At 36.0% G+C, this 26,397-nt stretch overlaps 2 protein-coding genes and 1 long non-coding RNA gene across 23 annotated transcripts; 1 reads left to right on the top strand and 2 right to left on the bottom strand.

Moving 5' to 3' along the window:
- The first annotated feature begins 50 nt into the window (after positions 1 to 50).
- LOC147792138 (uncharacterized) lies at positions 51 to 5,251 on the top strand. 17 transcript variants are annotated; one of them, XR_015421466.1, is made up of 7 exons: positions 269 to 619; positions 2,260 to 2,340; positions 3,146 to 3,264; positions 3,428 to 3,489; positions 3,843 to 3,906; positions 4,341 to 4,415; positions 5,103 to 5,251. It is a non-coding gene; the product is annotated as an uncharacterized LOC147792138 (long non-coding RNA). The 17 variants fall into 17 exon arrangements; XR_015421464.1 differs by having other exon boundaries at positions 289 to 571; XR_015421476.1 differs by having other exon boundaries at positions 313 to 571; positions 3,428 to 3,536.
- Positions 4,146 to 11,986, bottom strand: LOC111797347 (neurochondrin family protein). Of its 3 annotated transcripts, none has more exons than XM_023680332.2 (19): positions 11,819 to 11,986; positions 11,544 to 11,736; positions 11,264 to 11,426; positions 10,692 to 10,828; positions 10,467 to 10,570; positions 10,239 to 10,331; positions 9,872 to 9,965; positions 9,028 to 9,148; positions 8,749 to 8,945; positions 7,802 to 7,893; positions 7,666 to 7,721; positions 6,986 to 7,075; positions 6,793 to 6,892; positions 6,550 to 6,654; positions 6,395 to 6,467; positions 6,143 to 6,306; positions 5,554 to 5,611; positions 5,256 to 5,326; positions 4,146 to 5,159 (listed from the first exon to the last, which is right to left on the bottom strand). In XM_023680332.2, the coding sequence occupies exons 1-18, from the start codon at positions 11,819 to 11,821 to the stop codon at positions 5,262 to 5,264; spliced, it is 1,908 nt and encodes a 635-aa protein (XP_023536100.2). In that variant the 5' UTR covers positions 11,822 to 11,986; the 3' UTR covers positions 4,146 to 5,159; positions 5,256 to 5,261. The 3 variants fall into 3 exon arrangements, with proteins under 3 accessions (XP_023536100.2, XP_023536101.2, XP_086981002.1); XM_023680333.2 differs by having other exon boundaries at positions 5,554 to 5,608; XM_087124876.1 differs by lacking the exons at positions 11,544 to 11,736; positions 11,819 to 11,986 and having other exon boundaries at positions 10,692 to 10,823; positions 11,264 to 11,405.
- Positions 11,987 to 16,009: 4,023 nt separating this feature from the next.
- On the bottom strand, positions 16,010 to 20,809 carry LOC111797477 (homeobox protein knotted-1-like 3). Of its 3 annotated transcripts, none has more exons than XM_023680484.2 (6): positions 19,890 to 20,809; positions 18,770 to 18,890; positions 17,807 to 18,000; positions 17,601 to 17,732; positions 16,594 to 16,730; positions 16,010 to 16,507 (listed from the first exon to the last, which is right to left on the bottom strand). In XM_023680484.2, exons 1-6 carry the CDS (start codon positions 20,673 to 20,675, stop codon positions 16,468 to 16,470), a joined length of 1,410 nt encoding a protein of 469 aa, XP_023536252.2. In that variant the 5' UTR covers positions 20,676 to 20,809; the 3' UTR covers positions 16,010 to 16,467. The 3 variants fall into 3 exon arrangements, with proteins under 3 accessions (XP_023536252.2, XP_023536253.2, XP_023536254.2); XM_023680485.2 differs by having other exon boundaries at positions 16,010 to 16,504; XM_023680486.2 differs by having other exon boundaries at positions 16,010 to 16,496; positions 19,890 to 20,808.
- Positions 20,810 to 26,397: the final 5,588 nt, after the last annotated feature.

The following is a 26,397-nucleotide window of genomic DNA, read 5'->3' as shown; positions in this document are numbered from 1 at the left end:
GCGGAACTTCAAATTTCTATCTTTTAATTGCAAAAAAGAAAAAAAAGAAAAAAAAAGGGGACAGTGGGACACGAGGTGAGAATAATAAGATAAGGGAGTCATTTTCCCTATCGATGCGGTACGTTACCTGTTATACTCGAACGGGATAGATGTTGGCCATTACCCAAACACCAGTCTTTTAGTGGGCCCCACGTAAGTTAGTTTCATAAAAACCAATAAGAACCGAACACGTGTTAGATTGTTGGCGGGAGCGACCCAAACACCCGTCTTTTAGTGGGCCCCACATAAGTTAGTTTCATAAAAACCAATAAGAACCAAACACGTGTTAGGTTGTTGGCGGGAGAGCCAAAAGCATTTCCCTGTTTTTATTTTATACGCTGCATATATGCTCCGCCTTCGTCTTTTTCTCTTGTCGAATCAAACGCTTTGGAAAAACCTTTCCCGATCCATCATCGTCTCGAAGAAAGTGATCACTGATTCTTGATCGAAAAGACTTGCTCGGATCGTCCTCGATCAATGTTCGCTGATTCTCTCTTTTTCTCTGCGGTTTATCGATGCCTTCCGGCTTGCGGTACGATTCTTCTTCGTGTACATTGCTGGAATACATTCCTCGATCTATGTAATTACCTATTCGAAGTCGTTTTACATTTAGGAATCCGTTTTTGGAATTTCTGAAATTGTTTATTGTGTTCTACTCTCAATGCTTCTTCTTCTTCTCTATATTTTTGTTTGTTTTTGATACTCGCATTGCTTTTCTAGTTAGACATTGTTGTCATATTCAGTACAGTGTTGAAGGATCCTCTACGGTGTCGGAGTTTCCGGCGGTTGAAATAGGTTCTCGTTTGTTTTTTCTTCCTCGCTATTTATGGCGTCTATTTTCCTCTTCTTGATTCGGACTGTGTTCCGGATCGAGGAATCTGTAATACCAGAATGTGACTACCTATTCGATGTCATTTTACATTTAGGAATCCGATTTTGGAATTTCTGAAATTGTTGACTGTGTTCAACTCTCAATGCTTCTTCTTCTCTATATTTTTGTTTGTTTTTTATGCATGATGCTTGAATCAGTAGGTTTTGCTTTACTAAGGTGGAAGAATGGTTTTAGAAGTTTTAAGTGATGGATTACTACTCGCATTGCTTTTCTAGTTAGACATTGTTGTCATAAGCAGTACAGCGTTGAAGGATCCTCTACGGTGTCGGAGTTTCCGGCGGTTGAAATAGGTTCGCGTTTGTTTTTTCTTCCTCACTATTTATGGCGTCTATTTTCGTCTTCTTGATTCGGACTGTGTTCCGGATCGAGGAATCTGTGATACCAGAATGTGCATTATTGAGAATGATGATTGATCGGCTCCTTCGTATTTGTCTTATGGATAATGTGTTTTCCTTTAGGTATTGAGTAGTGTCTTGTTCGTATGAAGTTTCTCCCTGTGAATTAATTGTGGCACTGGAGCTTGGATGCCTCTATTGCCCTCTGACTGCTTTACGTTGATCTGACCCTGTTTGGTCATGCAGTTAGCTCGCTGTGTGTAAAGCTATGGAGAATCTACCAAACTATCAATATGCGTGTTTTTTTTTTTATGGTTGGGAGCTATCATGTTTTGATGTCGTGTATTTCTAATTACAGTCCAAGCTGTTTTAATTGACTTTAGATCTCTTTGGTTCTGTTTTGATATATGTTCAATTTTCTAAACTCAGATCAATAATTAGGCTGCACGCAAGAAATATTGATCATGTCTTTGAAATATTGCAATTTGGCTTAAAGTAAAAACATGCAACTAGTCAAATATACTACTGGATGATTGGTTGAAATTATTTTACTTAAACCACGTTTCATGTTTCAAATTTTAAATGCTTCCCTAGCCTTCTCTTGCATCCTGACCAGTTTCTGTTTTGTTTTGTCCTACATTCTCTTTTTTTGTTTATTGTTTTTTAAGAATAATACTTACCTACTACGCGTTTACCTTCTCTTTCTCTGCTTTTTGTATTACTCTCCTCTAATCAAACCTTAGTTAGTGAGTATTATTCATTTTTGTGTATCCAAGTATAGGTTATGAATTAGACATCCATTATCATCTAATGATTAATGATTCAATCTACGACTCTACCATTGTTAAACTCAAAAAATAAGTACTTAGGATTTATATAGGTTAAAAAGATAGTTATTAGTACCTTTGCACTGTAGCATATAACCTCACGTTGGTGCACGTAAAATGCGGTTTTCTTATATTACTCTCTTCTCTCTTTAATTTGGATTGCAAGGTCTTCTTATATGCCCTTTTAGATGGACGGAGGTGATACCCGCCTTCCATGCCCGTGTACCAGCGGCCGATCCACATAGAGGTACGTGCCCTCCTTCAACTTCAAGAGTATATAATATTAGTTTACCTTAGCTGATTCTTTAACAAGTTTGATGTTTGGTTTGTTGGAAATTATCCTATTCTACTCTAGAGTGCCCCTTACCTGATCCTTGCTCCGATTCCAATCATCAAGACATTTCCATTATTTTTAAGTTTTCTCCTGGCTGCAGTCCCCTCAAATAATTGTTATTTTATATGTTATCTTTTGTTTCAGCTTAGTTTTCATTACAAGTTCTTTGTTTGGTTGAAGAGGCTTAAATTACCTCATCGAGCTTCATTTCAAAATGAGAGAAGTGCAATTTTTTTTATTAAATTTTAATTTTCTAATTTTGCAGCACGTTTATTTTTATATTATATTAAAAAAAATATGAATACTCTGTAAATTTTAGTTGATTACTGTCATCTTCAAACTTCAGGTTCATACTTGCTGCATTTTTTTAAAACTCAGATCAAGATTGTTTACAAGGATATTTGTTACAAACATTGGTTCTGGTTCTTTCTTCCGAATTTCAAGAGAACGATCGTTATCTTGTGTTTCACTGCAGTCTAGAACCCAGTGCATCCACTGCCAGAACTTTTTTTTGAACATTTTAAGACACCCTTTTTCAACCTGTGGACCAGCTCCATCGGTTGAGAATTAATTTCTGATCTGACTTGGTCTTTGATAAGAGAAGAGTGCATGGCTGTCGGTTCTTGAAACAACGCAAATATTTGCTTACACAGACTAATTATGTTGGCATGCATGATCTTAATATTACTTGGCCACTCAAAGTTGCTCTTTGGTTCAGGCTTTTGCTCTCTGTGGTTATGGAGGTAGAGCAAAGACCAGAGCTTTAATAAGCCAAACAACTTTAAGAAAGTGAAAGCTTTCGAGATGGACAAAGCTTCCGTTTCCGAACGCACAACTGTGAGATCATTAAATATCAATTTACTTGTTTCCTTTTCGGTATAAAAGAAAAGATATTCATTGAGCAAAACGAATATGCACAATGTGTTGAATGTTGCATGTGGTTCTGTTTATGTTAATAATTTAGAACATGAACTGGCTGATTCAAGTGTAACTGGTGCAGGACTCATATCTCGACTTTGGACTCCTCAGACGGTCATTACGAAGGGTGGCTTCCACAAAAATGTAACGTGCCTCACGAACGTCGATTCATATTAATGTCATGAAATCGGGTAAACTTTCCATTAGAATTTTATTGTCGGTTGTGTGTGAAGTTCTAATAGTGGCAGTTAGTCCGGTTTGATTGTTACTCGAAGAAAAAGAAAAAAAAGAGGAAACTCAATAATGAGTGTTCAAACTGGATAAACCGTCAATATTAGAACTACGAACACAACCCAAGATTATATTCTAAAGCCGAAGTTTACTTAGACAATAGGATGCTGGATGTTTCAAATGTAGGGCTTGATACTATTTTGATGTTGCACTTTTCCTGATTTGGATTTTAATTCATTTTAAACCATGTATTTCTTTTACCGCAGCTGCAGGAATTTATGGACTTTTTCTAAACCAAATTGCTCGATTCATTCAACATTCGTGTTAAAGGTATTTTCCTTGTGTGAATACTTCACAACTATTATTTTTCCATAGTTTTTGTTTTGGTTACTAAATTTTTAATCTTTTGTTTTTGTGTTAGTTTATAAATTTTAGACACGTCAAATAAGTATTTTTATTAGACACAAAACATATAATAAATTAGACACTTCTAAATATTAAAGTTTAATAAGACCCAAAATTGAAAAAATAAAAATATAAACTCAACTTATAATTTACTATAAAAACTTTTTAAAATTGCAAATAGAAGGATAGGTACATGCAAGCAAAATTTGAATAACTGTTGCTAAACATTTGGAATCACCAATGATATTGTTCTAATACACTAAAAATATAAGCTTCTGGTACATTTTCTTAGTTTAGTTTTCATTATTTTTTTCCAATTGCTCAACTTTCATGATCCCGCAACTTAATTGGGAATTTAGTTCTTGATTTCTACAATGTGCATACTACAAAGGTACCCGCCGGCCTTCGTGGACGCAACTTTCCTATTACCTCTGGTAAGGTTCACATCCTCTTTTAAGAAAGATTTTGGAATTCTTTTTTGGTAAGCTTTCGACTAAAAAATAATTATGTTTTCCTATTTGACTTACCTATGACAAATTTGACTACGTTATATTATAGTTTTATGACTACATACTTCTTAACCTTTGAATTTAGATTATAATTTTAAAACTTTTGAAGTAAAAAATATAATTAATTAATTTTAACCTTTCTATATTTCATCTAAATGAAATTCTATAAAAAAAAAAAAAATTTGCCTCTAGCAAACCTAACTAAACTCGTTTAGATCTCCAATCTTCTATAAATATAATATAAAATCATTGTTTTTTTTTTCTTTCAAAACCAATAAAAAATTTTACAACAGTTACCGAGAATAAAAAAGAATGTTGATAAGTTCTAAATAATGTGCCAAATTATGTAAGAAATGAATGGATGTGAGTACTAAAGGATTTCTCGCCTCAAATATCTCTATACTTTATCTCCATTTGTTTTCTAACATGTGCATCTTTTATACTAACTAATTTTTAATTGTAGTTAAGACTTTAAATTTGTTTATTTCTCCCTACCTTTATCCTGATTCTCTAACTTCTTTTTAAAACACATCTAAGTCTTACCTTTTTAATAATATTTAAAATTTGTGTACATTATCAACACCATATAATTAAACTTCACTTGTGGTGCAGACTACACTTACTCCAATTAATGGCGTGCAGAAAGGAGGGTTCTTTTCCTGATTACATCTGTATTCCAAAAAATTCGAAAGTCAACGAAAAGGAAAAGCCTAATTAAAAAGTGGTAAAAAAAGCAATTACAGGATTTTCTTATTTATTCATTACCGATAATCACAATGGTGCAATCCCGATTGCCTTTTGAACACGCGGGAACCTATCTCCCCATCGAGAATATCCTGCCCATCAAAATTAATCGCCTTTTTCAACGGTTCCAAATAAGTATATAAGGAAACAACCCTCATCATTCTACTTTTAAACGTATATATAACTTTCTTTTCTAGGCAGCCAGCCATGTTAAGAATGATGCAAGTACACAATACTTATTTATTTTAAATATTATAGTTGAGTATGAAATTACCAAAAAAAAAGGAGTGATATAATTTACGTATGAGTATGCACAAACCTGCCGCGATAATCTCGTAAAGATCCATCTGTGCCATTTCATCATCGTTCATGCTCTGCTGCAATCCACATAAATTTAACATTCTCTCAATTTTATATTTGTTTCCAATAAATCAAAGATGTTTAATAAATCTTTAGACTTTTAGTCTTAGTCCTAATAAGTTTCCAGTAATATTTAAGAGATTTGGAATAAACGGATTCATTGGACAAAGCAAGAATTGTAAAAACTAATATTCTTATTATAAACAATAACTAATTTAATATATAAATCTATTAAATAGATTCTAAATAATTAGAAAGACAAAATAAAAAAAAAAGAAAAAAATAATAAATAAACTATGTTGTGCAATTTTTTTTTTTTTTTTTCGAAGAATGAATCATCTTATAATGCCCTTTATTTAAATTTGATTCCAACTAATTAAATTTAAAATATCAGATATGTGAATTTGAAAAAATATTGAGTAGGTTCCTTTCAAGTTTAGAAATACTTTTTAAAATTTAGAGACCTTCAACAAGGACCATGCTTTCAACAAGGACCATGCTTCTAATTTAAGAGGGAAAGAAAAAGAAAACTTTTCTGAAGAACGTACCTGTTCGGACAAAGCGAAGATTCTTGAAAAGAGTCGGCATAACTTATCGAGAGATTTATCAGCAAAATTCGGATTGCTTAGAAGAGCATTCTCTGACGTGTAATCAAATACTAAGGCACATATGCTGGCAGCCATCATTATAACAGATGGCTCATGGGCATCCTCTACAACCATCATGAACAATTTAAATTAGAAAAGGTCAAGAATTTGATAAAAAAAAATGAAGTGTGATACAAAGAAACGTAAACATACCAGTTGAATTTGCAATTGCTTCCAAAAGGTGAACAAAAGATGATTCCCCACATAGAAGTCCAGCTAGCTCTTTCTGCAACGAAGAAGTCCAACTACACCTTAGCAATAAACTAACCAACACAACTTGATACTCTTGTAGATGACAAGATGAATACCTTCAGAAGCACATTCAAGATGGTATCACAAGCCAAGAAAATGGATCCATCATTGTCAACCCACCCACCGTGCTTGTGAATCAAATTTATAAGGCATTTCACAACCTGAATGCAAACCCAAATGCTAAATGATTAAGAACTTTAGCTTCGCAAAAGTACTAAGAACGTAGAGCGCTTCAGTGTATGATAAGTGTCCACAAAGGCCATTTATATATAAGAAAATTCGAGATTGCAATTACTTACAGCTGCAAGACCTCCAGAAGAAACCAAAGTTTTACATCCTTCAACATTCATTGTTATTTGACATAGCATGGGAAGCAAGAAGCACACAGAGTTGAAGGGGCTGTCGTTCGTAAACAAATATAGAAACAAAATCAGGTATTTCATGAATGTTTAATGAATATACCATATTGTCAATAACTGGGAGCTGACAAACCTTTGTTCATCTTCTCCTTCAACAGAGAGCATATAGTCCAAGAGTTCCTTGACTTTTTCCGTCCATGCATCGGGGGTTTGTGCGAGAAAGCTGGAATGAGAAAGAATAATGTTGACCAGAGGCAATCTAAGTAAACATAGAACTCTAGTCTAGTTTAGGGAGACCAAATCATAAACGATCCACTGTTCCAAAAATCAGAGTACCCCAGACCGTCAAACACTATCCGTGCATGAAGGAAGCGTGATTCACACATTTCACAAACACGTTATACTAACTGAATGAAGAAACTTCACGTTTAATGTATTTTGATAGTCCTTGTAAAGGAATATCGTTCATTGTTATAAAGTAAACACCTAGACACTCCTCAATTATCAAGCAATTCACTGCAAAGGCACAGGACATTGAAGACGTTCTACGTTCTTATGACGTTTATATCTAGCATCGAAAAATATGCAACCACAATATTAATTGTTCAAAATTCTAATTCTAAGCTTCTAACAAAGTACATATTCATAAAAGAACAGATAAGGAGTGTTTCGCTGTATTTAAAAAAACGTATATATTTTAAGAATGATCGAATAGTTCTTTCAAATGCGTTCTGTTGTTTTAAATTTGACAACTACTATAAAACTTGGCAGCCGTCTCACCAAAGGATTTAATATTAATAATGAATATCTTACCTCCCAATAACCCGTACGGATGCTAAGATATCATCTCCTTTTCTTTGTCCATGCTCCTGTAGAATCATAAATCAAAATTCTAGATAAGGAACAGTAACGCCATATCTTATCACAGCTATGAGATGCCCATAATTACCTTTGCATCTTGCAAATATTCTAGCACAACACCAGTAGTCTCATTTAGTCCTCTAAACACTTTCATCAGTGTGTTTTCATCGATAAGATCACCTACAAATAATTTCAACCAGGTATTCAAGATATTATTTGAGTATGAAATAATTAAAAGGGCAATAACTCGGCATTGCTGAATATATTGGCCGAAGGCCAACATTGAAGCACAACATCATATCAAGGTTAATATACGTTAAAATAAGTGCTGCATTCACACAAGACCAATCAAGCCAAAAAGCAGTAGCAATATCGAGAAGCTAATAATCCTACCATGTGTGCCCCGAAATGTCACAGAAAGACCAACTACTTCACAAACACAAGAAGCAACATATATGTCCAAGACTCAATGCTTCATCAACCTTCTTCAAATTTTATGTAATTCTATTAAGATGAATTCAAATTTCCCTTTTACTAGAGCAAACCACTTCGATGCTTTTATGGTATCCAAATTGTACAAAATCTGAATTTACTCGAGAATAATCTAAAATTGGAAACTGTTAAATTTTAACCAAATATAGAAAAGCCAATTCATATCGTTGGTAGGGTAAGTCATCGATTTCATCTAACTAAGCATTTATCATCAGAATTAATTAACTATCCGAGTGATTCTATCAAGTAAGCTAAATGGGATAGACTCTTAAACCTACAATTAGAAACATGGAGAATGCCTATGGAATAAGGAAAACCTCAGCAAGAGGATGCTACTGCCCTATATCATCCTGCCCCATCATGGCCCTTACTCTAACTACCGGGCCCCATGCAAAAACAATGAAAAAAACTACCCTTCACATGTCCCCCTATTTTTCACATGCTTACATTCATAAAATTTTGTAATTTGGGGCCTATAAATCTCAATGTCAATAAACGAAATGCAAGACTTAGCAAATAATTGACATCAAATAAGTTATCCACCTTGATCTTCACCGACATTTGATACTAACTTAATTATCTTTTCCACCAAAGAGAAGGCAGTTGCTACATTCCGCTGCTTTACAATGATATCCTCCTTCAAGGAAGAATTCTTGGAAGCTTCATATTTTGCATAGGCCAGTTCATTCAGCATCACAGCAATCTCAACTCTTGACTGCTCTAAGACAAGTATTAGACACCTGAGATCAAGATGGAAGAGAAAAATGAAAAATATAATGAGAAGTTAATAAAGCAACATTACTGGTAGCAATCACTAAATACCTGTCAGATGGAATAGCATCTTGAACATCAGGTAATTCTATTTCGCCTATCAGCCAACCTTCTCCTCTAATAGATACCATAGACTCGGCCAAACTAAGAGCCTGAAGCTTTTCGGCAGGCGCTGCATAATGGACAGCAAAGCAAGAGATTCAATAAGTAGCGTCGAACAGATTCTTGTGCACTAGTGACTACGAGGATAACTAAAGTAAAGAGAATATACTTGAAACGTTTTCCTCTAATTTTTCACTTTTCCATTGCAAGAGCAAATGAACATCTAAATCTCAATCGAAAGAAAAAGAATAATCTCGCCATATAAATCTGAATATGTATGATTATCTAAATAAACCCAACGGAATCAGTTTGCTTTTAAAGGAAAATGAAAGGTTTTCCAACATATACTGCATTCAAGCCCTAACATATACTTCATTTTATCTTCACGCCCAAAAGAAGATAGAAGAGGGCTAAAGTGCAAGTATCCTTTCAACTATCCTTAATGTCTCCTTCTATGCCACCAACTCGCAAACCAAGTTTCACCAGCCTACTAACATAAGATTGCTGCTTTCATAATCAATCAAACCTTTCTTGTGCCTTCTACTCAAATGAACTTGTAGATTGTAAACACCAAAAATAATCAACACACACACACACAAGCACAACACCCAGTAATTTGACTATATGTCAAACACATTATAATCAAGCCAAGTAGAATACTGATAATATGGTATTTTAGAGCCAAATTGATTAACGGTGACATGGAGGGAAAAAATACAGCTACATGTTGATTGCCAGAAAATGGAAAAGAAAGGGTAATGTTCGGCTTTGAAGAAAATGCAGCTCAGGATACCTGTACGGTTATGAAGAATAGCTGAAACTCCATTACGCATGTGTTTTGACCAAACATCAGAAGGCACTTGACGAAGGGCATCATAAAGTGGTGTCTGAAAATGAAACATCATTGGCAAAACATACAATGCATCAGCTAAACAATAACTGTGATTATGACAGATCCAAGAACTAACAAGACTGAAAATTCTGTAAGCAGTGAAGGATAATTAAAACTAAAAAAGAATGTCTAACTGGATAAATTAACCTACAATTGATGCATTAGTCAAGACTAGGCAGTACGCAGCCTTTGACAGAGGAAAACACATCCTAACACTTGCAAAAAATTACTAAAGTAATCTTTCCTGATGGCACCATTAATTGCCTACCAAATTTGAGGACAGGATGGCAGAAAGCAGGTGAAGTGCTTCAAACTTCATAGCATCGTGGGACACTCCAAATTCCCTCGCAATATCAACAACCTGATTTGATAGCATTTACTCAATTATGGTGGGAAGTAGAATTCTTGGTCTCCCTATAAGAATATGTGGTTGAAACGAACCAAAACGATTGAGTTCTCCTATTAGATAGAAAATAAAACAGAAAATTTAACTCACAATATCAGTTAGTTCAGGCAAACAGTCGATGATGATGATGTCCAGAGAAATCTTACTAATGATCAATTGAACAAGTTGCATGGAAATCTTCATTGGATGGGAACCTGCATACAAAAGCTTATACTGAGATATTTACTGACCATAATTTGAAAACACAGCAAGATTCAGATTAACCGCCAACAGCAAGGTAATCAATGAGATTAGACAAACAATGAGAAATGCTACCATCTGCCAACTTTGACATCCAAGAAGCTATAATTTTAAGGCTTCCAGATTTATATAGAACCGTAACACCAGCATCAGAAGTAGTTGATACCAGATACAGAAATTCAAGACACTCCTCCAAAACAGATGATCCTGACCTTGCATAGACAACAAAAGAAACATCGACCAAAGATATTAGAACAGAAAGAAAACATAATGTACATAGCTATTTAGAAAATCCAGTCCATGATGCAATTAACTCTTTCTTAATGGTAAGAATCTAAATCTTCAGAACACAAGCAATTTCAAGAATGAATTAGGAGTATGAATAAATTTATGTATTGCAATCTGAAAGATAGTCGAGTAAGTACTTGTACTGCAAATCTGAAGTCATGTTTTAAGATCAATCTCTAAATCTCCTCAACAGAACATCAAGAATAAAAGGAGTAAGAAGAATACAAGTGAACAAAGATATTTTCCTTCAATGTCATCTCGTTCTATTAAAGGATAACTCGTCATTCTAATTCGTATCGATAATCAACTGATTGATGTAGAAATGTAAGAAATAAAAAGTTAACCGATAGCGGACGCACTGGTTGGATAAGATTTCCAGTATCAGTGGAATCTTCGAGATCATCTCTTCTGAAGCAGCAATATCAGGAACGTGACAAAACGCAACCAGAATCCTAACCGAAAGCTGCAAATACGCATCGCGATTTTCCTCTCCAGGTCTACTAACAGTTCCTTTGCCCATGCCTAGAAGTTTAAACACATTTTCAGAGTACATACATAAACACTAAGCATGTACGTCTCAAACTGTTCTAGTTCAACTAATAAGTTTCCAGTGATCGCGAAGTGTTAAAAAAAACATACCAGTTCTCAGAAGCCGATCAAGAAATTTCGCTCCAACCGCATTGTAAACTCTAGTAAGCGAGGCAATATCATCCACCTTGCAAATTTTAGTAACCAAGAAAAGGCCAGCGAGACGCTGCTCGTCCTTCTCTCCTTTCAAGAGCTTCAAGCAATCTTCTATGGATACCGACGGAGTTTGCTCCTGCTGTAACTCCTACAAAAACAAATATGCGTACAATGAGAATACTAAGAAAAGCAATATTGAGATCATGAAGAAAGGAGAAGAAGATATTCACCATGAAAGCGGAGGACTCGAGACTGGAGAATGAACTTGAAAAATCGAATAGAGAAGATGATTCGTAAGCCTTTTCTTGCCTTCGGTTTCGCGGCTTCTCTCTGATGATGCTTGTTTGAGGTTATGGCTTCCAGAAATGGATGCTTCGAGAGGGCTCCCGCCTTCAATTCCGAAGCCCCAAAAAGTGAACACTGTAGCAGAGCCCACCTATTTATACTTGAGCCGGCCCATTACCTGTTTTCATTATTTATTTGGGCCCAACATAATCGAGACGACCGAGTGGTGGTCGGGGTTTAGAGCAAGTATACGTGCACAACCAAACAGCACAAATCGAAACTTTGAAAACCCCGACCCGACCCGACCCGACCCGAGTGGAAATTTCAATTTTTTCGGCTTACAAAATTCATTTTAACTATTAATAAAATCGAAAAATGAGCCATTAGGCAAAAAGCAAAACCCTAAAAAATTTATTTTTTAAATTATCCGGTTTGATGTACAACAGTACTTTTAAAGTTTAAGAATCTATTAGTTATAAAATCTGTGTAGAAATCTCTCCATAGTAAACTGTGTTTTAAAAATTTTGGGAGAAACCCGAAGGGAAAAGTCTAAAAAAGACAATATCTGTTAGCAGTGAGTTTGAGCCGTTACAAAATAAACAATATCTGTTAGACACTGAGTGGTGTGTCAGTGAGGACGTTGGGGACCCAAGGGGGTGGATTGTAAGATCCCACATCGGTTGGAGAAGAGAACGAAACATTTCTTATAAAAGTGTGGAAACCTCTCCCTAGTAAAATAATACCTGCTAGCAGGGAGCTTTGATCGTTACAATGTACTTAATTCATTCACTCTGTAGCAAAAATAAATATTCCTATCTTTACTGTTGTAAAAATAAATATTTTTAATATAAAAAATAGGATGAAATTTGAACCACAAAATTTAAATAAAAGATCTACATTATCAAATTTGAACACTAAAAAAAGGGAGTATTTGTCACACTCCAAGTGTATTAAATTGGATTCATGAACCTTTCGAGTATAACAGGCTGCCTTTTTTATTCATTAATTTATTTAATACTATTATGATTAATTAATGAACTATTAACAAACTGTATATCAACAGTCGGTTTTGAGTACACACCTATGAAAGCCTCAACTAACGGTTGCCTAAAGATATTTATTCATATTAATGCCAAAAAAAATTAAAATTAAGACCGCACGTTAGTTTAACAAGGAAATGAAGTATTTTCTTATCAAGGTGTGAAAGCTTCTCTCTAGCAAACGCGTGTTGAAACTGTAAGGCTGACGACATACGTAACGAGCCAAAACAGACCATATCTACTAACGATGGCCTCGAGGTGTTACAAATGGTATCAGAGCAAAACACCGAAGAGTGTGCCAACGGAGGACACTACACACACCCAAATGAGTGAATTGTGAGATGTTATATCGATTGGAGAGGAGAACGCTTCACCATTTCATGTCACGATTTTGTTCGATATTTTTACTGTAACGCTAAACGCCCTATATTCAAGAATCAAATCAGAATTTGGATTCACATTTCTAGCGACTAGACATATTATCGGTTTGGAATTCAAATTTAGCACCACATACCCCTCGCTGATATTCTGCTACAACATGACCACGTTAACTGCTTGTTGCTTTTAAGAGTGAATACTACTCTACATACAAACTAACACCGGTCATTTTAGCATTAATGTAATAAATTGCTAAAATAAAAACACACTTAACTTTGGAGTTTCTATATTTAAGTCTGTTAGATAAACACAACTCTCCACAATGGTATGATATTGTCAACTTTGAGCATAAACTCTCGTGACTTTGCTTTAGGTTTCTCCAAAAGGCCTCAAACCAATGGAGACAGTATTGGTTGATTATAAACTCATGATCATTTCCTAAATTAGCGAAGGTGGACTTTCATCATCCAACAAAGCCCACGGTAAATATAGGCAATAACTTCAACTAATTTAAATCATTTTTAACCGTCTTATCTCCAATATCACTTTCATTCAAATGTAATCTCGGTTCATTTATATGTCCTTTTCGGAGACATAAATTTTATAAAGTTTATAAAAGAAAGAATATTATTCATAGTTTAGTTATACTCTATAAATCCTTTATTTACTGCAAGTGGGAACGGGAACTTGGAGTTCGAACCACAAATGGTCGGCGGGTGGTGGTTGGTCACGTGCACTACAGAGAAAAATATAAAATTATTTAAAGACAAAAGGTGACGCGTGTCGAGCTCCGATTGGCATATTCTGCGGAGATTTACAAATACCTTCCTTCAATGTCAAAAGGCCAAAATAGTCCAATTATAAAGCATTGATGCATTGCATTTGTAGGCTTCCAATGAAAATGCTTATGCCTATGCCGAATTGGGACTTGTGTTGACTGTATCCATTGACACGTAACTCGGGTTATTGGAGCGTTATAGCTATATAGCTCTCGTTTGATCTCGATGTTTATTTTTTAAAAATCGATTAAATTTATTATTAAAAAAAGAAAAAGACTTACAAATAATTATACCGGAGGGAGGAGGGAGGAGGGTTCAGTTAGATGAAGATTAGTTGCTTGATTAAGGACTCGTGAGTGTGTTCTCTCGAACTATAGGACTAATCACAAATTACATAAAGGTTACCCTTTTTCACGGGGATTTACCCATCACAAAAATGACTAGAAAACATGTAACAGCCCAGATCCACCGCTAGCAGATATTGTCTTCTTTGGGCTTCTCCTCACGGCTTTAAAGGGCTTCTCCTCACGGCTTTAAAAGACGTCTGTTTCGGAAAGATTTCCAAACCTATAAATGTAGTTTTTTGTTCTCCTTCCCAACTAATGTGGGACATCACAAAACATAATTAACTTATCGTATTTCTTTTCTAGTCGACTCATAAATAAAATGAGACGTTATTCCATATCATTCTCGAGCAAATAAGTCATGTAACGGCTTCTATAGACTTAATTTTTTATTTATGAAAGTTAAAAGTTAATAAATAATTTTATTTATTTATTTTATTATAGAATGATTTTCAAAATTTTATGTTGATAAGGGGATGCCACGTAGGTCACACGCTTTCCCCGCTCCTTCCTAACCCACTTTGGACAGCCCAACAGCCGCAAAGCTCTCTTCCGTCTTATCCGTCTTTTCATTCTTCTTCTTCTTCCCACAAATCTCTATATATATCTCTTCCATTTCCCTCGCTCAGCATCATCACTTCTCAGTTCTCACTCATCTCTCTCTCTCTCTCTCTCTCTAAAATCACTCAAATCAATGGCGCCAGAGCTCCCCAAGCTCCGAGGACTTTGCCGGAATCTCGTTGCTAGGATCGGCAGGAGTTGCCGACGGTACCATCACTCAACTGATTTCCGTTATGATCCTTCGAGCTATGCCCTTAATTTCGAGGACGAACAGGTTCGCGACGATGATGAGTGTCCAATTAGGGATTTCGCTTCCAGATTGCCGCCGTCGCCGCCGGCTTCTCAGAGATTTATGGCGGCAAAATGAGTTGTAGCGATTGGTATAAATCTCTTGCGATTTTGAAGCGACGGGATTGAGATTCTCCAGAGTGACTCTATCCATTGATTGTAACTGTATAAGGTAATTTGATATGGCGTTCTTGTCGAGCAAAATGTATAAATATCTAAAGCTCGATAATTATTCATTCTATTAGAAGAAAATGAACAAAGTTGGCTGATTATCTCATCTCGTTTGATTTCGATAAACTTGAATTCAAATTTGTTTGCTAGAACTTAGATTGTTACGTGCATCTATTGTCGGGTGGGTTAAGAAAAACTCGACACAACCTCACCCACTCCTGTAAGGGATTACGCACTCCATGGAGTGAAATTATGAACTCCGAACCACCAAGGGTTGGTAGGCTAAAAAACTCAACCCAACTTCACTTACTTCTCTCCCCAAACGCCTCTACCTGATTTGATTATATTATGTTAGAGATTATTCATATGGCACTCTACGGAGTGAAAATTATGAACTCCGAACCAAACCAGGGGTCAGAGGGTTAAAAAAACTTGACCCAACCTCACCCACTCCTCTCCCCGAACACCACGAACGCCACAACATGATTATATCATGCAAGGAATTATTCATATTTCTACTCGACATCAACTAAATCAAATAAATTAAAAGGGGATCATAATAAATATATATATATATATATATATATATATATATAAAAGGGAGCTATAATGAGATGTATTATATATTGTAAGGAACAATGCACAGATTATTAAAACTGTACACCCATCTTATTCACATACATGAAGAAGCTTAAACAAAAATTACAACTCCATTCCATGTGGAGTATCCAATTCATTTCCACTAATATACTCCTAATATCAACTTCTAATCATATCATAAAAAACCCTTAACACATTCTTCATATTTTTAAGTCGAAAGCACGTTTTCGACGCGACACAGCATATATTCCTCCATCCCCGTCCCCGTCCTCGTCCCGTTTTCTCATCCCTAACTTCTTTGGTCAAAGCAATAACTACGTACGTTGGTTTTGCAAGCTTAAAATGAATACCTTCAATGCTCGTAAAATAATCAGTATGGGGTTTATATGCTGCTGCAGCAAAGTGTTGAGAACATGATTTTGTTGGAAACAAGTCATTTGAAACGGTCGCTGCTGTTTTCACCTGCATTACTTCTTTCAAATTAAGGTCAACTATAAAGAAAATCAGCACACAAACAGACAGACATGTTTTTTTTTAAGGAATTTATGTTATATTATACCTTTTGCGTTTGCTTTTCAAGTTGGTAGAACTTGAAGGATTGTTGTGCCAGTTACGCTTCCTTTGGTTGATGAACCAATTGTTTATCTGTTTCAGCTGCAGACCAGTTTCTTGCACTAACCTTGCCTTGTCTTCCTCCTGATCATGATCATGATCCAAAGAAGGATTAAAGCTTGGACCAGCTTTGAAATTTGTCGTAAATTATTATTACGTGTACATAATTGTAACAGCCCAAGCCTACCGCTATTAGATATTGCCTACTTTGGCCCCTTACGTATTGTCGTTAGTCTCACGGTTTTAAAACGTGTATGCTAGGGAGAGGTTTCCACACCTTTATAAGGAATGCTTCGTTCCCCTCTCCAATCGACGTGATCTCACAATTATTGTCCTCTAAGAAATATTTTATTAGTACTAACGGAAAGATGACGTGACGTAAGGTAAAAAGAGTAAAGAATAAACAGTAGCTCGATGTGATTGTGTAACAGCCCAGATTGTCCTCATTGGATTTTTCCTTTTGGACTTCACCTCAAGGTTTTGATTGTGTAATATCTCAAACCCACCACTAGCAGATGTTGTCTTCTTTGTCCTTTTAAAATGCTCAAGCCCACCACCAAGCCCTCAAGGTTTTCCCTTTAAAACGTGTTTGTTAGAGAGAGGTTTGATATTGTTCTCTTTGGGCTTTTCCTTTCGGTCTTTCCCTTAAAGTTTTTGAAATTCGTTCGCTAGGGAGAAGTTTGGTATTGTCCTATTTGGGTTTTCCGTTTCGGAATTCCACTTAAGGTTTTTAAAACGCGTCTAGAAAGAGGTTTCAACACCCTTATAAAGAGTGCTTTGTTCCCCTCTCCAACTGATGTGGGATCTCACAGATTATTTATCTCGACGTTTTCATGGGAAAGCCGACTCTAGCCATGTTAATGTTTCAATAGTGGGTCTTGTAGAGATATCAAATAAGTGAATAATTGAGAATGACTTTTAAGTAATAGCATGAGGACAAAACCCCCAACATACCGTAGGATAAGGCCACTTTGAATGTGATTGCCACCATTGTTTGAGGACAGAGGTGGTGTCACCAGGGAGTTTTCCAGCTCTCCTCTTTCTCAGAATTTCTTCCCTAATATCCACAATTTTCTCCTTGTAACCCTGTCGGAAAAAGCTTCAGTGACAGAACATGTCCATTATAAAACAAAAAACACTGCAAATGTTACATCCATTACCGATTTTAGCTCATGCTTCAGCTCTTGCCTGACCCTCTCCATCAAGGACCTCTCACTCTCTGTGGGAATAAGAGGGCCAAAACCCATAGTGTCTGGACCCTCTAAACTCCCATCAAATAAATTTGCATCGCTGTCGACCTGGTCGTCTTCGTCGTCCGACATTGTTGCTCCCGTACCTTCACCGGGCGAAACTCCTGGAATAGAAAAAAGGATGCAACTTTGTTCTTAATATGATCACTTGCTACCCAACTTCAAAGAAAAATGCAAAATACGAGCTCCATTTAATAACTAGTTTGGTAAGATCATGCTCGTTTTCTCGTAATTTCTTAACTATAGTTTTCATTTTTTCAAAAATTTAAAATTTTAGCCAAATTTTAAAAATAAAATCGAAATCGACTTTAGACTAGTTTTACATTATAAAATATCCACGGAACAAGCTTCCTCAATGGTCCGTGGCTCTCCCAATGGACTTGCACACATTTGCCTTCCTCTCACTAATGGGCTATTGGGCCCTTCCTTTTTGTTGTTGCCAGAGCTTTCCCAGGCCCGGAAAGAAAAGAAGCGGGCATTTATGCTTTCAGACACAATCTCATGACCTCGAGACAGTTTCGCGCCACAAAGCTTAGGGGAGTTCGGTCAAGGGGCACAGAAGGGAGAGTGGACCGGGTTTCAAGCCTGGTTATGGAGGAAGAAAAAGCGGTTCACCAGCCACTACATCTATAGATCAACGGATCAAGGCCAGTTCATTCGAGGAAGCAAACATTTGATCAAATCACAACTGGTTCACTCTTCAGTTAAAAAACACTTTAATTTTCAAATATAAAAGACCAGTGGTGCACTCAAAGTATTTGACAAGGCAAGTTCTCTAAAACTTGGCTATAATTGGCTAAAGCTAAAGTTCCATGAATATAATAACAGAACACAATTGGTCAGAAAGATCAGCACACAAGGCTACAACAATACCTGTTAAGCTTTGAAGGGACTGCTCAATGTCCCAGCAAGCCATTACAGCTTCCATTGCATGGACACGAACATGTTGTTGGAGTTGTTCTTTGAAAGAACAAAGCAAAAGAACATAATGCGTCTGCAACACGACCACATAGAACACATTAAGATTTAGAAAGGAAAATCAAAAGAAAAAAAGAGGGATGCAGAGTGTACAGCAAACTTCGCAGCAGAATTCCAGGTAAAATTATTCCTTTAGTTAACTTTTTATGTATTTAAAACGCTTTTAAAAGCTTCAAAACCATAACAAAACTTTGAAATTTCATCCATAAACAAGAACAACTCAGAAAATGGCTTTAATATGGTTGAAAACAAAATAAGAACCATTTAAGCTTACATCACATCTACAGTACCCTTTGTCCCAATTCTCAGCCATTTAAATGTCCAAATAAATGTCAATAAATCAATATCAGTATATGAGAACAGATTGAAAGACAAAATCTATGGCGACTGTTTCATTCCAAGAGAGTCCAGAAACCAGACAGGGCAGCCTTTTCTCAGCTGCACTGCAAACAACATAAATTTTCTCGACCCAAACAGCAGGACTGTACGACTGAAAGAAAATAGACCAAGTGACAACCGACATAAAGATATATATATATATATATATATATAATTGTCTTGAAAATTTGTCCATACGTTGTAAAAACTAAAAAGCCTGGAAGCACAATTAAACGCAGATTCTAGTTTATTTATTATTACCATATCTTGGCTTACTAATTATGGCAGTACTCAAATTTGCAAGCAAATACATAAAATGTCTACCCACAAGTGAAATGATGAAGACATTTATTTAAGAAACAAGGAACTACTCAATATCCAATACCCAACTCAAATTACCTACAAACACATAGCATTTCATTACCCAATTAACTGAAGCAAGCCAGAAAGATTGAACAATTTCTGGGAAAAAGAAAGGAAAGAAAACCATTGGATGATGGGAGAAAAGGAAAGCATTCATATAGATTGATAGCAATAGCAATGAAATTTCAGCTCCCTAAATAGCTAATCCAATAGGAACAGATTTGGAAATATGGTAAAAAGAAGAAGAAATTGGAAGGATTATGGAGGAATATACCATGAATTGATCGAGCTCTTTGTCATCGCCAACCATGGGCGGTGGAGCGGTGTGGGTTAAAGCGGAGTATTTAGCGACGACATTCTGAGATTGAGCGAGCTGGGCGTCGATCCTCGGTAATTGATCGACGGGTGTTGCGATGCGAAGGCAAGCGACATGAGCGGAGAGAAGCTGCTCGTAAAGAGGATGAGTGAGAATCTCGGCTTTATAACGAGCATTATGCCAATTCAAAACCCCCTCTCCACCGGCGCTAGGTTCCATCACCATACCCTCGCTCTTGTTCATTCCATCGCCGCTATTAGCGTCGTTCTTCATCTCACCGGAATCGTGAGAGAGCGCGGCGGTCGCGGCACCGATCATAGCATCACCGGCGGAGGCGGTGACATCGTCGATGACATCGCTATGGTTGCGGTGGAGGATCGGACGGGAGAGCCATTGGTTTGAGGAGTGAGAGACGGTGGAATCCGATGCAGTGGTGTGAAGGTTGAGGAAATTGGTATTGGCGGCTGCGGCAGCGGCGGCTGTGGTGACGGTGTCGGTAGAGTAGTGAGAATGGGGGTTTTGGTTGCGTAGCAGTGCGTTGTTGAGCCAATTCGGCGCTGTCTGCAGCGGATGATGGTGGTGATGATGGTGGGACTTGGGGTCCGGCGAGGAGTGACCGCCGGCAAGCTGGTCCGGCAGAATGGTACGCAGAGAGGTATCAGAGAGAGGCTGATTTTGGTGGTGTTGTTGGTGGTCAGAAAAGTGGAGGGGAAGGTCCTGTGAGAGGTGATTGTGATACGCCATGGAAGCCCACAGAGATGGAGAGAAGAGAGAGAAAGGAAGATAGAGAGAGAAAGAAGATGATATGATTATGAGGTTCTACTTCTAGTCTTCTACTATAACCATTATAGGACTCGATTCTTTAAGAGAGAGAAGCTACAATTTCTTGTTCACAAAATTATTAACCAAAATCACACCCTATCTTATAATATTATAATTACTTCCCCATATAAATTTTATAAATATATTCATTATAATATATTCTTTTAAGTCTTATTTTTACGAACTAATCATAAATATAATTTTTTTTTAAGAATTTCAGATAAAAATTTTGTAGTGTTAGAGTGGGAAGAAGGCCCCTGTCTAGGGTGCACGAGCCATTAGCGAGATACCACTCTGGAAAAGCTAGAATGCTAACCTTGAGTCAGGACTTACGGGTCAAGGGAGAGTCTCACATAGACAGATCGGTGCAGGAATTCAAAAGCCCTTTCTAGGGTGCACGAGCCATTAGCGAAATACCACTCTAGAAAAGCTAGAATTCTAACTTTGTGTTAGGACTTACAGCCCAAGAGACAGTCTCAAATAAACAGATCGGTACACTGATTCAAAATTTTGGTCAATCATAACTTAGCTTCTGTCTAAAAATTGAAAGATTATTTAATATCGAAAGGAATAATTTATAAAATTAAAAGATATTATTTGATGATTGGATTAAAATTTGTATTTTTTTTTTTTTTTATCAAATATGTAATTATTTTTATATCTGTAAATAAATAATTAGTTATTATTTTTTTTTTAATTGGAGACGAAAAATATTTACCGAGAAATAACTGAATCCGAGCCATTATTCTTCCGGATTATCGCAATTCACGGTCATTGACTTGAAAATATTAAATCAATAAAAAAAGACATTAATTTAAACAAAACAGTTGACGTGGACCAATAGGAATCACGTGTTAATGGAAGCGAATCCAACGGTGGAAAATCGTCAACGTTGCATAAAACGCTTGAATTCAACGGAGAGGATCGAGAATTTAGAGCGCGTAGCAGACGGACACTCGCGCGTGGTACATGTCGCAGTTCCGCGGTACAAATCGTTATGTTAGCTCAGACAGGAGAAGAAAACCGAACGGCCACGGAGAAAAGCGCGTGACATACTGTTCCTTTCGGTCACCTTTTTTAAAAATACAATAAATAAATAAATAAATAAATAAATAAATAAATAAATAAATAAATAAATAAATAAAACAATACCCTCCCCGGCTTCTCACTGCAACATCTGGTCGTTGATTAAAATAATATTTTTTATATTATTATTTTAATTATACTAAAAATATAAATAAATAAATAAATAAAGTGGTTGAAGAAAAGGGAAGATTTTTGGGTTGGATTTAATAGTTGTAAAATAATCGTGTGCGCTACGTGTTTTGAAGATACCCAACAGCCACCTACGGATTAATTAATTATTTATTTATTTTAAAAAAATTGGAATCTTGGTTTGCTTTTTTTTCCAAATGGGTGCATTACTTTTTATTCCAACTTTGTTAAGCTTAGTCCTAAATTTATTTAATTTTTATTATAAGCTATTAATCTCCCTTTAATTTGTCACACCCATCAAACTATATACTTATTCTTTATTTAACATAAAGTTGTATGATTATAATAAAAATAAATGTGTTTCATGAAAGCGATGTTTATAGGTTAACTTTAGTTTTTAATTCATGTTGGTAGTTATTTAATTGTGTTGTACAAATATGTATTAGGTTGTCTATATGGAAGTCGCATTCGTGGGTAAAAATGTCATCTAATTTTGGTGTATTTTTTTTTAAAAATTCAATAATTGCCGTCCGTAAAGTGTGAGATCGAATTATTGAACTTTGGAATGATAATAAATATATATGGTTGATCGAGCTATGGTCAAATTGGCTTTAAATTGTAGTTATTGTTGTAATTTTGTCTATGAATCTATCATACTGAAAGCTAACTGTAATAGTTCAAACCCACTGTTTTTGTTCTTGTTAGTCTTACGTTTTTAAAACGCGTATACTAAGGAGAGGTTTCTACACCATGTTTCGTTCTTTCTCTTCAACCGATGTGGAATCTCACAATCCACTATCTTGGAAGTCCAACGTTATAACCATGATACCATTTGTTATAGCCAAAACCTACGGTTAGCAAATATTGTCTGATTTTGTCTGTTATATACCGCTGTCAACCGTACAGTTTTAAAACATGTCTACTAGGGAGATGTTTCTACGAGGAAATGAAAAGCAACACGTGGGAGGTTAAAAGCAATTATTATGGGAAAATCACGGATTAAACATAATTATTTTAAGATTAAATTAAGTTAAAATAATGATAAGAAAAAAAAAAAAGGGTTTAGTAAAAGTAGTTCCCATTCCATAATAAAAGTGGACAGTGTGTACTAGAAGGAGGCAGTGGAAATTCGTTAATGTCAGCCCCCATGTCTTGGAGCGTGGTCTCCACGTCATCTACTCTGGCGTGAGTGACCGAACAAACCCATAAATAAAATAAAATAAAATAAAATAAAAAGAATTTAACGACCCATGTAAGCAAAAATATCGTTGATTGACCTAATTTTACCCTACCCGTTCCACCTGCTACCGGTTGAGGGCGGTGGACAGTGGCCGGTTTTCACGTTAGATAAAGTGACCGGCAGAACCGGTGACAAAGGAGAGAGAGAGGGAAAAATAAAAAAAAGGTGTAGGGGACCATTGATTACGTCGGTTCTCTCTCCGCCACTCGCAAGACAACGACCGGTTGACACGCGTCGCGCTGTGCTGGTTTGGACCACTTGTGGGGACCGCCAAGCAAGCACGCTTGAGAAAAACGAATAAGAAGAGGACACGTGGAGGAAGGAGAACTGGGGACCACGAAAGAGGGAATTCCTTGATCAATCTGACAGCCGCCGGCTTAAATGAATGCGAACCGTGAGGTGGTCCCCACTTCGGGACGCTCTGCCTAGACGGGGCCCATGCGTGAAGATTGGAGGCACAAACAATAGGTGGGGCCCCACTAACTAGGCCCCCCCCCAACTCCTAAATAATTGTTTTTTTAAAGCGATACCGTTCGGTTTTAATGACGGTCTACGTGACAAAACCATGGTCCCCCACAACTCCGTTTACCCACACTTAAAAGATCGTCTCCATCCAATTATATATATATATATATTTAAAATTATATTTACTAATTTAAATATATATTTAAATATTTATGTTATTTATTTATTTATTACAGTATTCGGGCAGTAGAGTCGGGCCAAACTCAGGGCAGCCTAGAGAGAGAAAGAGAGGAGGAGAGAGATAAGAAAGTGGTCCACACCATTAGGTGAATTAAATGTGCGGTTATTTTCTTTTACCTTTTTTTTACTTTTTAACCTCGCGGATTAATTAATAGCATTGGCGTTGAATTTCCCGCAAGGTTTGGAAGAGTCTTGCCGGCAAGTTTACTTTATTATTATTGTTATTATATATATATATATATTTTAATGTAATATAATTTTCAAAGTCTTCGGGGGTGTGGGGAATATAGCACTTTTTCTAATGTCCTTTCCTTGAGAAAATTGGGAATTCTTCTAATTAATATATCTATATAATAATGCCAACGAGGGTGGAACTCTCTGTACCCATCTAAACTACATCCACTTGGGATATTTCCACGTGGAATTCGGATAAGGCTATTTAAATTTATCTTTTTTTCAATTAAAACTATTTATCTCTAAACCAAGAGAGAATAAGTCTCAAAATATAAAATATAACTGTATATATTTTTTTTTTAAGTTTTCATAATATAAATAAATCTTAAATTCATATAAATTTTATTAAAATTGATTAAATAATAATTATAATTTTCATGCAAGAGAAAATATTGTATGAATATGTTAAAAATCATAAATATATATATAACAATTTAAGTCTATCACTAGCCAATATTGTTCTTTTTAGATTTTATCTTCTCGACTTTTCCTTAAGTTTTTATCTTCTCAACTTTTTCTTGTGATTTTAAAATGCATTTACTAGAGAGGGGTTTTCGGAATGCTTCGTTTTCCTCTTCCCTATGCAAGGGACAGTCTCAGGTAGACAGTTTCTATGGGGCATAGGCCTCCCAAAAAGTAACGGAGGCGTGCAAAGGTTTCCTCGAGCCAGACAGAGATTGGCCCTCGAGTGCAAAGGCAGAAGGGAGCTTGCCTGCAAGACCCACTCGTCGAGCAGAGACGAAGGTCGGCCTTAGTTATCTTACGGTGCCGAGTGGAAGGCCGTCGCTCAATGGATAAAAGTTACTCTAGGGATAACAGGCTGATATTCCCCAAGAGCTCACATCAACGGGAAGGTTTGGCACCTCGATGTCGGCTCTTCGCCACCTAGGGTTGTAGTATGTTTCAAGAGTTGGGCTGAACCGATGTGGGATCTCACAATCCATCTCTTTTGGGGGCCTAATGTTCTCGCTGGCATACTGTCAGTTGTCCGACTCTAATACCATTTGTAACTATTATTGTCATTTTTGAAGTTGAATCTTAAAAAAAAAAAAAAAAAATATATATATATATATATATATATATATATATATATATATTTATTGGAAGAATTTATTAAATTAAAATTGAATGAAAAGACATTTAAAAATTGGGAAGAGGAAAGAGAACAAAAAGGGAGGAGGCAGAAGGAAGAGCAGAGTTGGGAATTGGAATTTTGAAAATCCTAATGAAAAAAGGATAAAAAAAAAGAAAAAAGAAAAAAAAAAAAGAAAAAGAAAAAAGAAAGAGGGCGATGGGACATTGTTTTAGAGTTTCTGATTCTCTTCGGGATTGGGATTGGGAAATAATTGTCTATTTTTTTTTTTCCTTTCCTAATTTCTTATTTGCAAAATTATACATTTCATCATCATTATTATTACAATTATAATTTAAAAGGATTATTAAATACTTTAATCCATCAAAATAAATAGCTAAAAAAATCAAGTAGTAAATAAAAAACAGAATAAATAAATAAATATCCATAAAAAAAAAAGGCGAGAGTGACGTGTGAAAATAGAACACTTAAAAAAAAAAAAAAAAAAAAAAAAAAAGAAATGGAGGAAAGGGTTTCGTAGGGCATCCGCCACCCTCTTGGCTTTGGTAATTAAAAAAAAAAAAAAAAAACGACCGAGTTTTTTTCGCTCTATTTGTGTATGTCACCGTCCACCAATCACGCTCCGCCAACTATCGTCCCTTCCACGCTACTGTTGGCCCCACACGTTTCACACGAGCTAAACACAAAATTCTTCTCCCTCCCATTTTCCTCCAAACTATTCATTATTCATTAATTTCTCATCCGCAACAATTCAATGCCCTAAGCTATAAAACCATGGGGGTTATTCGATAGCTTCATATGCCCGACCCTATCCTCCTCCTACACTTCTAAATTAACGGTATTCTATAAACCTCTTCGATGTAAAAAGACTGTTCAAATTACATGCGAATATTGTATAATATAAGAGATTAGAAGGGATTCTTTTGAGTGGACAACTTTGGTTTGATTTATGAATATATCGAAGAAAGCAAGCATATATCTATCCCCGTCAACCCACTTGTGCAAAAAGGAAAAGGAAAATCATTATCGTATACCACATGATATGATATGAATTTTATCGAGATGTACATATTTTTTTTTTTTACGACTTGAATTATAAATCGACGGAAGTGGGTGCGATGATTGATTTGTCTTTATTGCTAACACCATTATTAATG

This window comes from Cucurbita pepo, chromosome 6 (assembly GCF_057944985.1).
Source record: "Cucurbita pepo subsp. pepo isolate OVF chromosome 6, ASM5794498v1, whole genome shotgun sequence".
NCBI lineage: Eukaryota > Viridiplantae > Streptophyta > Magnoliopsida > Cucurbitales > Cucurbitaceae > Cucurbita > Cucurbita pepo.
The sequence above is the reverse complement of the archived record's forward strand: the minus strand, read 5'-3'. Positions and strand labels throughout refer to the sequence as shown.